General features: G+C 40.2%; 1 protein-coding gene across 13 annotated transcripts in view; it reads right to left on the bottom strand.

The window, feature by feature from the left end:
• The window catches only part of stxbp5l (syntaxin binding protein 5L), a 100,624-nt gene that overhangs the window by 29,646 nt on the left and 56,889 nt on the right, over positions 1-14,089 (bottom strand). For all 13 annotated transcript variants that reach the window (XR_015102187.1, XM_086123089.1, XM_086123077.1 and 10 more), the window contains 11 exons: positions 12,654-12,737; positions 11,656-11,779; positions 9,625-9,700; positions 9,283-9,437; positions 9,074-9,146; positions 8,715-8,862; positions 8,363-8,430; positions 7,400-7,440; positions 5,805-6,019; positions 4,805-4,986; positions 4,391-4,516 (listed from right to left, as the gene is read on the bottom strand). Coding sequence is in view for 12 of the 13 variants with exons in the window: in XM_086123089.1 (XP_085979215.1) it covers positions 4,391-4,516; positions 4,805-4,986; positions 5,805-6,019; positions 7,400-7,440; positions 8,363-8,430; positions 8,715-8,862; positions 9,074-9,146; positions 9,283-9,437; positions 9,625-9,700; positions 11,656-11,779; positions 12,654-12,737 (1,292 nt within the window). In the remaining variant the exon portion in view is untranslated. The remainder of the gene's footprint in view (positions 1-4,390; positions 4,517-4,804; positions 4,987-5,804; positions 6,020-7,399; positions 7,441-8,362; positions 8,431-8,714; positions 8,863-9,073; positions 9,147-9,282; positions 9,438-9,624; positions 9,701-11,655; positions 11,780-12,653; positions 12,738-14,089) is intronic.

Here is a 14,089-nt window from a genome sequence, read left to right as displayed (position 1 = left end):
CGAGTCCCGAATTCTTGAGGTCCCGGATAACAAAAAGATTTTGGCCAGGGTTAAATGCCTGAAAAAACAAACAAACAGGTAATGTAGAGAAGGGGTGAATACACGGACCACTTTCTTTCGATCCCAAGTTTCCTCTCTTTATTTCAACAAATGAATAAATCACTTAAAATGCATTATGACATTTTTGTCAGGTTCAGAAATGAACCAAATAATATTTTGGATCTCAGAAATACAGGCTCGGACAAATTGCGATAACCAAAAATATTTATTTTACAGAAAAAGCGTACCGACAAAGTACAAACAAAAATCATTGGACAAAACGAGGCAGGAAAAACATGGCATAATCTAAAAGCGCTCGCAAAAGGCAAGGTCCAAGGAAAAACACAAAAAATACACAAATAAAATGTCAAGTGTCCAATAATGCGAAACAAATGATCCAAAACACAAAACAACAAATAATAAAATACAAAGAACTATGAAAAATGAGAGTGACTATGAATGACAAAGAGGTCAAGAAAACAAGAATGTGGCACAACAGCAAGCAAGGTCAATAATCTGATTGAGACTTGGCAACTTGGCAGTGCTTTTATACTTGGCAAGGCTTGATTGGGAAATGCGAAATAGGTGCGCCTGCTGAAGGGAAATGCCCTTCATTCCAGCTGGAGCTTTAACACAAGCAAAACAAACAGAACATGACAATTTGATCATGAACAAAAATAGGTTTAGCGTTTTCAATAGTTATTTCCACATCAGATTTTATCGTGGCTTCTGAAAGGAGTCAAATTATTCCTACTGCGATTTCACATCAACAAATAAATAAGCAAGGTAACAAACAGTGTTAAGAGGACTATTACACACAGAAGACTTATTTCCATAACATTAGCTTTTATTTATTAATAATTCACTAAGTAATTTTAAACAAAACATTCACACCTTTGTATTACGAGACATTCTGTACATATTAACATCACACTTATGAAAAATAATCGTGTTGGGATCTTTAGCACAGTTAGCAGCGCTACCAAAGGTGCTCAATCACATGCCGTTAGCAGCGAGCAGTTAATTGGCCTCGTGCACCGTGCGTGCTAGACATCGACGGCATCGAGGTCGTTAACACAGGTAATTAGATAATCATGTTTTTACAGTCTTTAACTTGGTAAACATTTGATTTGAAGTACTTTCTAAGCATTACTAACCTGAAAAAAAAAACAGGTACTGTGTAGTGAAAACACAACCACTCTCTTTTGATCCCAAATTTCCTCTGAAGGCAAGGGGAGCGAGCTCCCTCAGGAACCTAGACGCAAAAACACTCAGAAAACAATGATTCTGTTCTTTTGTTTCCTCAAAAAGATTTTGAAAAGTAACTTTATCTACATTTGCTCAGAAATATGCTACTGTCAACAAAATATTTGTGACCACATATTTTTAAGTGTCACAATTGGGGACAAATTCAGACATGCAGACGGTGGGTAGGATTGTTCAATCTTGGAAAATCTGTGCTCTGAGTGCTATTCTAGTTCAACTTGATTTCCCAAAAGCTCCATAGCCAATTGCTATTCCTCTGCTCGAGAACCAATTCAGAATTAAAGTGATGGATCAACACTGATGGCCCCAAATACATGGAAAGCCTGTCTACGAAATGTTTTTTTTTTTTTTGTTATGGCCATTCACCACTATTAACATTTTAAATTTCAAATGTTATTGCTCTATTTCGTTGCTCCCCTGTTCCCTTTTCGCCATGACCCTCGTCTACAAACTGCACAAGCCTTCTGCTTTCTTTCTTCAAAAGAAGCAGAGAAATGAGAAAGAGATGGACATCCCTAGTGTCAAAAAGCACAGGTTTGGGAAAAATTACATTTAGAGAGGAACATCCAGATCTGGAATGAGAGCGCAACACCTTGCCGTTTATTCTTCTGCATGGTGAAAATATAAACATCACACTATATGAGAGGTGTGCTTATGGCAGAATTCCTGACAAACACGTAATAATTGTGTTCCCAAATTCATTGTTCGAGGCTATAACCACCAGAACAATTGGCTAAATGACATCATATAATGAGGTTCAGTACACTATTGACATCCTTCGGCTCACCCTGCAGACATACCTCTCGTGACTGGGAAGGAGACAAATATTATATAGCATCACAAAACGAGTCTGAATGCTGGATGAATCCGTAGGCTGGCATTCAGTCACTTAAAGCAGTTCTCGGCTCTATACTTTGCTTTTAGTTGGTGTGAAATACATGCTGAATGTCTTCACAAAGTGTCACAGTTATACCCGGACAAGTTTCAACAGAAAAACTCGACCCAGGGAAGGTTGTTGGTGCAGCCCGACGGGAGCGGATCTCTCAGAGCGAACGGCGGGCAGTTGCTCCGGGATCAGACTCAAAGTCCCTCGTGTTCCTCGTCGGTCTTTTATTGTTTACATATGCAAAATACAAGAAAGACACCAATATTTGCATACCACGCCCCCAGTCCGGCCCCTCGATCAGAGATGTGATTAACTTTTGTCAAGCTTTAAACCAGAGATACTTTCACACCGTCTCCCACGAATAAACAAGTCGCAGACTTCACAGAAGACAAATGGTCGCCTGGGCCGCGACCAGTTCCCAGAAAGTCTTTTGATGTTCTAAAACACTTCTTTCCTAAACTGTTTACTCCCAAACTGTAAGACGACTCCCTGTCGACTTCAAAGAGCGCTCGGCCCCGACGCCCTTGCCCACAGACATTTTGGGGGGCGCTAAATACACAACACGGCGAGACAGGCCCAAATTAAAAATGGAACTTTAAACATGGTCTCATTCTGTTCATAGATTCCTCTAACACAAAGAAAGGCAAAGAGACCACAGAAATGCAGAATGTTTTGTTCTACAACCACAGAGGTTTGGTGTCCTTGCTTGTGCAGAAAAGTAGTCAACGTGTTTTCTTTTTCAAGTGCTTTGCATTCTTCTTATTATTATGATGATAAACTGGTTTATTTTTAAAGGAAAATGCTTGCAAGCCAGCAATTCATTTTCACATTCATACCTACAGTGTGGACATGAACCTTTTTAGCATGTAGAAGGAATCCGGATAAGACAGAGGAGACCCCAAACATCCATCCATCCATCCATTTTCCGAACCGCTTGATCCTCACTAGGGTCGCGGGGGGTGCTGGAGCCTATCCCAGCCGTCTTCGGGCAGTAGGCGGGGACACCCTGAATCAGTTGCCAGCCAATCGCAGGGCACACAGAGACGAACAACCATTCACGCCCACACTCACACCTAGGGACAATTTAGAGCGAAAACAACAAACTCCACAAAGGAAGGGTGGACCAGTGAATTGAACCCAGAACCTTCGAATTGTGAGACAAACATTATATCCGCAACAGCACTATGCTGTGCATAATACAAATCAAAATGTGTTATTTCAGGGCACTGAAATGAACATCGAGGACCAGGCTCTTGAGACACCCAACTAAATGCAAGCAATCGGCTTATCAACCCTTTCAGGGACAGCGGTTGCTCCAGTGGACAGCTTATCATGTTATCAGGTTACAGGGTGCATGAAAGGGTTAATTGATCAACAGTCAATAGAAGGACAATAACCGTGCCCAACTGATTGATTTGGAAAGAATCATCGAAAAAAGAAAAAATATATATACAATTTCACTGCCAGTCGAAACTTCGGACATAGCTTTTAATTCAAACGCGGGCAAAAGTGTGTCGAAACTTTTCAAATGGGAGTGCACTATAAATTCAAGCTGAGTTTGCATGCTTTCCTAACCAGGTAGACAAGGTTCTTTGGATCTTTTCGAACATGGCAATGACTCACCATAAATGGGAAATAAACCATTCCATTTGCACTCAAGGACTGTGAGTCAGGGGACATTTTCTCAGGCTGACATACTTTGTGGAAAATTGAACTGAAGTAAAATGAATACAACCGTTGATGGGAGGGAAGCAGACCCTTCAATTACGAGATAATTTCCTAATTACCCTGTAGGTTCAGCACAATGGCCTCTGAATATGACAGCGGAAACCATACAAATAAGAGAAAGGAAACAAAGAGAGCACTACGGTAAAGTGCATGCCCAAGTCTATAAAGTGCCTGCTTGGCACATAAACAGAACCAAAGAGCACTAACACAGCTGGTTAGTTCCAGTGATTCGTCCTGTAAACTGCTCCAGTTTTCCACCAGCTGTTTTGCTTTACAAATAGCAGTAAACTATGGAAGCTCCATATACTAGCAATCCTCACTCGTGTAAGATAGCCCGAAATGTAAAGTGGTACACTAAACACACTCTGCTCTGACTTCCATCTGACAGTAGTGTATTTATAATGGCCGTTTACCTCCGAAAACCACCACTTTCCCTTAAGGTTCCTGACAAAAATACAGAGGGAGACTCACAGGCCATAGGCGGAGTTTATGTCCAGGCTTGATATTTGCTGTGGAGGTTCTCCATCCATCCAAGGCAGCTGGATCACTAGCTCTGCCTGGTAGCCAGGAGGTACCCGCACCGCCCGATCCTTTACCCTAAAAAACAGAAAACAATGTTGAAAGTAATTACATAATAAGGCTTCACAAGTGATGTTTTGTCACGGGCATCATTGTTGAACCATGAACATTACTGTGCAGGAACATAACAGTCTTTCCAGCCATGTCATATTGTCCTTAGCATCTAGTCATCTAATTCCAATTCAGTGCCTATAGGACATTTTACCATAAGGTCACACAATATTCATCTACCTTATATATCCTTCCCACCCACAGGTTCTGCAGGACTAATTTTGATGCCTTTGATGAAAATCAGAAATCACTTACTTAAGGCAGGGGGTATAGTCTTTGAAAGACTCGGGTGTTCCGCCGCCAGGGCTTGCTGGGTGTTGGTGGTGGGGCTGAGGAGAGTGGGAGCCTGAGTGGGGCTCTGAGAAGCAGGGATTGTTTTCATTTTCCGATGGAGAGATGACATCCTCTGGATCACATTGCAGTCGCACCTCGAGAGACTGGGGAGGAGACCAATATTATTATCTTGCAATATGAGAACACTTCTTTTTTGAACAGGTTCACAGTCAGGACATCCAAGTTTGAATCTCCATGTGAGGTGGACCACCTACTTTGAGACGCTGCTATAGAGATTTCTTCACTGGCTTTGAGGAGGACCTACCTCTGTGAACGCATCTTCCTGCAGCGTTGCATCTTATTAAATGGACTCTTACATTATTCTAACATCGCATCGCACCATATTGTGTTAAAAATTGCCCACTCGGCATCCATTATAGCCGGGCCATCCTGCAAGGGGGATTCCTGCATCTGCAACCCCTTCTCAACATTTCAAGTTTTTCTCCTGGTGTTTTTTTGTTTGTTTTTGTTTTTCCTTGCCTTCCTGGGGGTCAAAACAGGGGATGTCATTAATATGTGTCAACTGTAGGCATTTGAGACGTTTCTGTGATTAAGGGATACATAATTGGATTTAACTTGACTTGACATGTGTGACGTTCACATCTACTCACTTTTGATTGGTTTTGCTGCGTTCCGTATAAATGTGTTGGATTAATTCATCACTCAACTCTAAACTGTCCGTAGGCATGAATGTGAATGTTATATGTCTACATGTGCTCTGTAATAGAGTGATGACCAATCCTCATCAACATAAATTCACCGTTGAATCAAAAAATCCTTAAATTCAAATGAGGTCCGACTGGCTGGCAGTCCATCAAAACATGGGATGCGAATTATTTGAGTTTTGATATGGAGTACAAACAATCCTTAGAAGGACTGAAAGTTTCCGGCTGTGACAAAGGCACGGACTCATCTGACTCACCACAATCTGAGTGTTGGCATCATATTTGCTGAAGCGGTAGAGGATGATGTGTGCCGAGATCCCAACGACACAAAAGATGCGACTTTGGGGACACCAGTTGACCATCTGCACCGCAAAGGGGTCATCGTCCACCAGTTCTGCAGCACGACCCTCATTTTGTTTTGGCTTTTCAAACACCTTGGAGGTCTTCAGCTTGTATAACATCTGCAGTGTAACTGATTGGAAAAATATTTATTGTGGAGAAAACACAATTACAACAAAATGCAACACCTGTGCACTGTGTGATGAAAAGCAGCCTCTATAATTGCCAAGAAGAGTTTTCCCCAGGCTGACAGTTTCATCTGGAACAACATATTAAGTTCTATGACTTATCAAACTGCTCCAGACTGCTGATAGTTGCTGGTGAAAAATAAACCATTTTGCAGTATTTTCCAGATTTTATTCTTTTTTTAATGCCATGGAAGGACATACGCATCAACAGATTTACCTTTGGGTCACCTTTATTATGTGTGTATGATGTGGTAGTTATGCATGTCTTCAGTGGAAAAATGAAATGGTACACTGGCACAAAAGTGTATAATTTATACAAAAAAAAAGAAGAAAGTGATCTCATATCAATTTACTTACTCATTGTGGGTCTGTTTAGTTGACCACAAAGCTGTGATTGTGTCATATGGCAAAAGGTGGATACACAGAATAATTCTACTTTCTGACCTCCAGTGGAAGAACTTTTAATTGTTTTGTCTGTCACTATAGGTTGCTGGCATCCAAAGATGAACACGTATGTTTTGTATAGCCAGTGTTGTTCCTGCGTTCAAAATTGCGTGGCGCCCGCCCCCAGCTAATTTTGTGCCGCTCCCAGCCAGGCAGATTGACAAAGTAAAGCTTCAGCTGTGCTGATTGAGCGATTGATGTCTCCCCGCGGAAGCAACATATTTTAAATGCAGTTGCAGCATTGCACCACCATGGTGGCGCTATATCAACAGCAGTTCACAGGAAAGACCTTATGCAACTACCAAAGAAGAAAAAGATGGAATCATTTTGTTTTTTGTTGTATTGTTGATGCCAAACGCACTGCGCCCCAACACAGCAGCCAATGCTGCCTCCCTTTTAAGGCAGCCATGAACCAAGTACAGGCTGGACACATTAAAAACCTATGAGGTGACGGCCATTCATAAGGCAGCAGAAGAGCAGGAGAAGTGTATTGAAGATGGTAGTCCCTAAAAACACTCAACGAGGCAAGATACAAAAACTACTTTTTTTTGTTTGTTTGTTTGTTTTTTTAACGGAGCACATTGCATTATACATGCACGTTGTGGCGCATGGTCAGGATGGTACAACCTCTGCCTCAATTTGAGCTAGGAAAAACCCTGATAGTACATAAATAATCATTTCAAACCAATTAAGTGAAGTAAAATGATCTCCCACAGTTGTAAATCACTGGTCTAATCTATGTACAGTACACACAAATGTTGCTTACCTATTGTGTCTGAAAATCACAACTTTTTTAAAAGTGTTTTTTCAAACCTGAGAATCTCATAATGTGATATTTATAAACACACCAGATGTCAAACTATCCTGTAGAGTGGACTTACTTGCAGATGCATCCCAAAATTTGATTGATCCATCTGCATGTCTGGACAAAGAAGCACAATGACAATAAATATATGGAATAATTTAGGTTGTAAATAATGTTTCACTCACTAAGAAAGATCCTTAATTATACACGTAGCAGGCTCTCTAACTCTTCCGCATCCTTGCTACAAAAGTATTGCTGGACAAACCTTAGCTGCATGCCAAGATTTTGTGTGTGTGTGTGTATGTTGTTGTTGCAAGCTTAAACATACTGAATAAAAGACCCTGTGTGTCATTTTCTTGCAGTATTAAAAAAAAAAAAATCATTACCTACCATGTGACAAAAGACACCACCAACAACACCAAAAAAACAGAACACTAAAAGATGAGGTACAATGTGACTGCAGGAGTCATGCAGCAGCAGAGACCAGCTTGCGTGTTTGCTTCAGAATGCTTTAACATCTCTGCCAACCTCTCGGAGTGCGGCATAGCCCCACTCTGTGCTCTGCTCATTATGCTGGACTTGGCAGAGTCTCAAATCTAAAATTATGAGGCCCACAAAACAGCTAATGCAAAACACTACCATCTTGCCCTCACATGGATTAGGTGAACCCTTCAATGAAGAAAACAAAATCACATTTTCCTTAGTTGGGCGAGCAAAGGATATCAATTGCAATGGTATATGAACTGAGGACAAACAAACAAAACAAAAGCATGTAAATGGTCAGCACTTAATTTGATGCAACTGGGCCATACAGAAATTGGTACACTTATCAGAAGTGCGCAAAAAACACAATAAGATGGTGTTTGATTGTTTGTTTTTTTTTTTTCGGGGCAGCCATGTACGAATTAATGGACTTTCCATTCATTTCAATTGGAAAAGACGATTTGAGATATGAGTGTTCCAAGCTACAATCATAATCACGGAATACATTAAGCTCGTATCACATGGCACCACAATAAATACAATAATTAGGACTTACCCAGTAATGATGACCTCTGGGTAAGTGTGAGAGCCTAACGTCCACATTCCCCCACTAACTGGCCATTCCTGGTATGGTAACAAACAAATGTTGATTTGTGTTAAAAGCACTTGACATCTTCGTGATCCGCTTAATGCAGAACGTCACATGACAAAATCTGCAAAAAAAATTATAGCGAGTTTCCTGTGTATGCCATCACGTTTAAAGTTGCTGCAAGTGCTTTGCGTATGTAGTGGGTCACTTGCGGCAAGGATGGTGTGACGTCCAACTATGATCATGGAATTTAAAGTATTTTGCAAGATTATGCTGGAAAAAAAGAATTTCCTGTTAGAAAATGTTATTCAAACCAAACCTTTTGACTGTAGCCGGTTTTCTTGTGTTTGGCTCCTATGGAGTAAAGGACAGGGATGATGTCCGGAGGGCAGTCTGCAAAATAAGCTGTGCATGTAACTGGAGACTCATGGATGTCCATGGGGTAAGGGTTCTCAAAGACGGGAAAGCTGTGGAAATCATAAAGAGAAAAGACATTAATGTCTTCATTCTCCTTTGTTCTGCCGTTATTGGACTCGTTATTTCTCTAATTAGTCTTGTCCCTCAGAGGGTTCCGGGTGATATCGCCGCTTCTTCAGAGACAACAAATAAGGATGTCACATTCATCATTTCCCACTCTGTTCGACAACGACTTATATTCTGTCAAAATACGGTACATACTTGCTCTGCGTCAGATCCACCACTATTAAATCCTTTTCTAAAAGCACCACCACTGCATAAGGATCCTGTACCTCTGTAAAATATAAAATCAGAGGAAATACTGTCCAGCTCTTGCATTCATTGTCATGTCTCCTTCGTAAAAATGAATTCTAGAAAAAAAACAACATTTCAACCTTGACAGTTCTCCCGTAACTTTTGTTTGTGCTTACCGTTATTGTAAGGAGTCTCACAAAGCGTCATGAACTCGACAATAGGATAGTCCATCTCGAGCACTGTAATTGCCTTGCCGTGCATGATGGTTAACGTAGGCCGTCGTCCTGCCTTGTCGTATGAAAGCCCTCCGGAGAAGATGACAAAAGGCTCGCTGTCGCGGAGAAAACAACAGTCTAAAGACTTTTCCTTGGTCGACAAGAATCCTCAACTCCTCAATGCAGCTACTGGACAGATTTTACTGAATGTTTCAAGTTGGTCATAGCTCATATCAAGATCATCTTTGCATTACTTAAGGATCATTGTGCTGAGTTGAGTAAAAAACAAAACAAAACACACACCTGTTCCTTGAGGTCTTATAATCCACTTTCAGGATGGGTTTACACGATTCCTTCCTCCCATCTCTCTGTATTTTACCTAAGGCACAAGCAAACAGCAAAGTAATACCCACTTTCATAACACCTAATGAAAAAAAAAAAGTTTACCGAACACGAAATCCAGTAGTTTTCATGTTTTCTGCACACACACACTCACCAGTAAGATTCAGATCCGTGGGGTTGACAAAATGTGTCACACACTTGTCGAAAAACATTTGGGACCCATTTTAAATTGTGAAGCAATTGCATCATGTGTCTCCTCTAAAAATGTGCTAATAACCTCTTAACAATGGTTCTTAACCTTGTTCAAGGTACCAAACCCAACTAGTTCATATGCACAATCACCGAACCCTTCTTTAGTGAAAAATAAAAATGTTTTTTTTTTTTTTACAAATTCAAAACATTTAAAAAAGCATTTATTATAAACAGGAAAAAGTAAATACACATATTTTAATTTGTATGGTAGAGACTCTGTCGAACCCCTGAGTCCGATTCACCGACTCCCTAGGGTTCGATCGAACCGAGGACCACTGCTTCATTACATTGTAATACCTGTCCTAAAAACATGGCCCAATAATTGTTACATAACAAGTCTGAGAGTGCCTGCATATATTTAAAGAGGAAAAATCTAGATCATAACAAGACTGCTTTTTGGAAGTGTGTCAAGCAGCAGACAACCAAATGGAGCACTGTCTACTGAATTGTTAAGACCCGCAAAGTGCAGCAAGTGGCAAAGCAGCAGATTTATTTCAAGGAGTCAGCAGGAAGCAAGTTGAGAATGAGGTGATAGGCTTGCGTTTGGTTCAGCTCACAGTGGGATACGCAAGCGTAACAACAACCCAAGTTGATGTGTGTGTGTGCGTGTGTGTGTGAGAGAGAGAGATGGGGGGCAGTGGTGTACAGGATGTGAGTTGCACAAAAAAAATGACAAGGTCTACATAAAGCTACGCTGCCAAACCAACCCAGCTGTGTTGACAGCTGACATGCAGTGTCTAGTCAGAATTATTTATTTACTATTAGAGAGTGGCAGACTGTTTTGAGCCACAAAACATGATTACTGTTTGTTTTGGCTTTATTACCATTTGCTAAGAAGATTTTTATTGGCTCGGGTTCCGCTTTGTACCTTGGCCTCCACTTTGATTGTGTGGTACTTTTTACGATGGGTATTTATTTATTCATTTATTTATTTTCTCAAAAGGTAATTCCATTACATTGAGTGAAAACTACAACAAAAATCCAAGTCAGGTTATCTTGTTGAATTACTTGTCCAGGCATAGCTCATACCTCTGCTCAAGAGTGCAGTCGGTTGCACCTCTATAAAATAACATTCGGGTATAATTTGTCTTATTTTGCCCTCCTGGAGAACAAGCTAGAAGAAATTTGACGTCTTGACAGCGATTAAGATCAGAGATTGACAGTCATTCACAAATAAATGACTGATGTGGTCACAGCTGACAACTACGGGCTGCATAATCCTCCGTAAGAGTCCTGTTTTTATGAATCGTGCATTTTTTTTTTCCTACTCAGATCCCTGTCCTCTCCATGGTCACTTTCACACAATGACAAATCAACACTGTATATGCACTACAGAATTAGAATGTTTATCGTGATTCCCAAACACCTTAGTACGTGAGACTTCATCAGGTGTGCCATGGGAAATTATCCCATAATTGGGGTGATAGTTATTACTTATTTACACCAAATAATATATCTTTGGGGAAATCAATTGCAAATCAAGTGAGATGGGATCCTCATTTTATCAGTGTTTGTGTCATTTCTGTGCTGGATAAGTTTTCGTATCTTAAAAATATGCCTTGGCTCAGTTCAGGTTGGGGAAACACTGCACTGAATAAAATATCACACATTGTATAGTGTCAGCAAAATGATTGGTCATTGTTTTTTATTTTTATTTTTTTCCAAGGATGAAATGCTGCTATAGTCCATCTATAAATAAAAAAACAAAGCAACAGCGCGTAGCTAGTTTTTGATTCTCACCATGTGGGAATGTGACCTGGATGGGCTTGGAAGTGTTTCTGAGGTTCCACAGGGTCAGGCTGCCATCTGAGTGACTGCACATGAACTGCTTTCCTTCATGATGCCAGCTGACCGAATGGATGGCCTGCACCAAAGGTTGTAAAATGAAACACATTTTCAACAGAAAAGAAACACACGTTGGCAATTTTATAATACATCAGTATTGTATTATATATATATATATATAGAGAGAGAGAGAGAGAGAGAGAGAGAGAGAGAGAGAGAGAGAGAGAGAGAGAGAGCGAAAGAAGAGTAACTGCAATTATTAAAATGACAATATTATGGTACAAGGACTATTTTTTACCAAGTTAACTTGCACTTGTATCGGTATGCATTGAAAAAGTAACGCCCCCATCCCCATAATCAGTTTGTGCTAGTACTGCTAAAGCACGTAAATTGCAGCTCCTCTATGCTGATTTTCTGTAGGTCAGCAGTATGGGAGCATTTTGGCTACCCTGTTGAGAACAGAGATGGAAATCGCTAAATCAGCAAGACTGAGAATATTTATAAGTGCTGAAAAAAAGTTTCCCCACCAGTGAACATGTTAATCCACCTCCAAAGACATAATCACAAAATTCACGTTTGCGGGGAACAGAAGTGAACACAGGGACAGTTTTCCTTTGCAAATATCTGCAGGGGACACCTGATGTTTGCCGATTGAATAATTTGAATTGTGCATCCAACCATAGCTCAGAAATGGAGAAACGAATCGGATCTTAATTTTGATGTATCATTAAAGCTAATTTATCTATCCATCTATCTGTAAACTGCGCACTTGCTAGAATCTGTATCTCATTGTTTATTGTTCATTTCGAAAAATAGACACCCTACTGTATGAAATCTAATGAATTTGCATGCAGGAAATGTTCCCAAGAATTCATATTGTATTAAATCTTTGCTTAATTTCTGAGTGCTTTTTAAACCAATGTTTTCAGTATTTGCAGACTGTATGAACTTACCTCATCATAGTAGATTCTGAAATCGACCTTTTTGGCCCTAAGGTCCCACTGGACTATTGTCCCGCTCTCAAACCCAACAAGAAGCTAGAAAGGGTGAAAGATGATCAATTAGCCACATAACGACAACAGTATTCATTTATTGACCATCTTATTGTATATGTAGTCAGTGCAACCGTTATTTTCAAAACCTCTTTTCTCCATAGCTCAGGCCACATTGCATATTCTTGGAAGATTTCTGCTGATGTCAAGTAATAGAAGTCAATTTGCGCTGTGAAAGCAATAATTTTTCGATACAGTTCCACTTTCTGCCCGAGCTATTATTACAGTACCAAGAAACAGACATTTGAATTAAAGAAGAAAAACCGACTACACTACACTAACGCGTGCTTCTTACAAGTCAGTGAAGCAAAAACTACCCTCATTTGTAAGTGTAAAATTGACAACACTGTCACAGTTTTTTGTTCGCCATTGTATCATACTCTGTACTTCTGCGTTGTGATTTCGATGGCAAAAAAAAAAAGCAAAACACAGCTCCGAGTCTGCGTGAGTACTTTTGAGCGCACGTACTATAGCTAACGTCGAAGGTTAAAAATAGGCACGCAGGTCCCACATGCAACACTGGATGAAAGTCGCGCAGAGCTGACAAAATTCCAGCAGCCTAGATGGAAGCGTTTTTTTAGGAGGGTAGCTCTAAAGAAAGGCGCGGAACGTGTTCATCCTACTGAGAGGAAAGACGCGTGACATGTCACACTGGAAGATCAAGAAGATGAGGGAAGGTGGGAAAGAAAAAGGAGGACGCCTTGAAGAAATTGTGCAGTCAGCAGACGTCTGAGCTCTTTTAGTGCAGTTCCTATACGGTAACGTTAGTCATATGCAAATCGCCAAGCAAGGGGTAACCCATAATGTCATCTTCAAATTCAAAATGTAAGCATCTTCAAATCTACATGAAATTAGCAACTACAGCACGTCATTTCAAGTCTTTAATACGAATCACGCTGTTCAAAGCTGGTATGTGATTATATTCATCGGTAATTTCGGGGGGTTTTGGCAGCCGAAAAACCATTTATATTTCCATCAAAAATAAGTACTGAAATATCGCGGGTTTATCAGGGTGAGTAATCAAATGCCTGACTTAATATGCAACACTTGATTGCCTGTAATTTCTTGATTAGAAAAACACATCCAAGAGGTCTTTATAGTAATTCAAAACTCAGTATTAGAGCCCATTTTCAGAGAGCATTATGCAGAATTAAAATGAAAAAAAAAATGAGCTTGTGACATGATTGTGTTTTCCCAAATTGGAATTATCACCTTGGAATTATTTCTGTGGTGCATTTTAACGCACTTGAAGATGAGTCATTAAATTCACTCAGATGCTTGAGCGCACACAAAGCAGAAATCTTTTCTCAATCTGTTCAAACGTTCTGTTAGAATCA

Source organism: Hippocampus guttulatus, chromosome 11 (assembly GCF_054856545.1).
Source record: "Hippocampus guttulatus isolate MCC_2025c chromosome 11, RoL_Hgut_1.0, whole genome shotgun sequence".
NCBI lineage: Eukaryota > Metazoa > Chordata > Actinopteri > Syngnathiformes > Syngnathidae > Hippocampus > Hippocampus guttulatus.
Note: the sequence above shows the minus strand (reverse complement) of the source record. Positions and strands in the feature narration are given on the sequence as shown.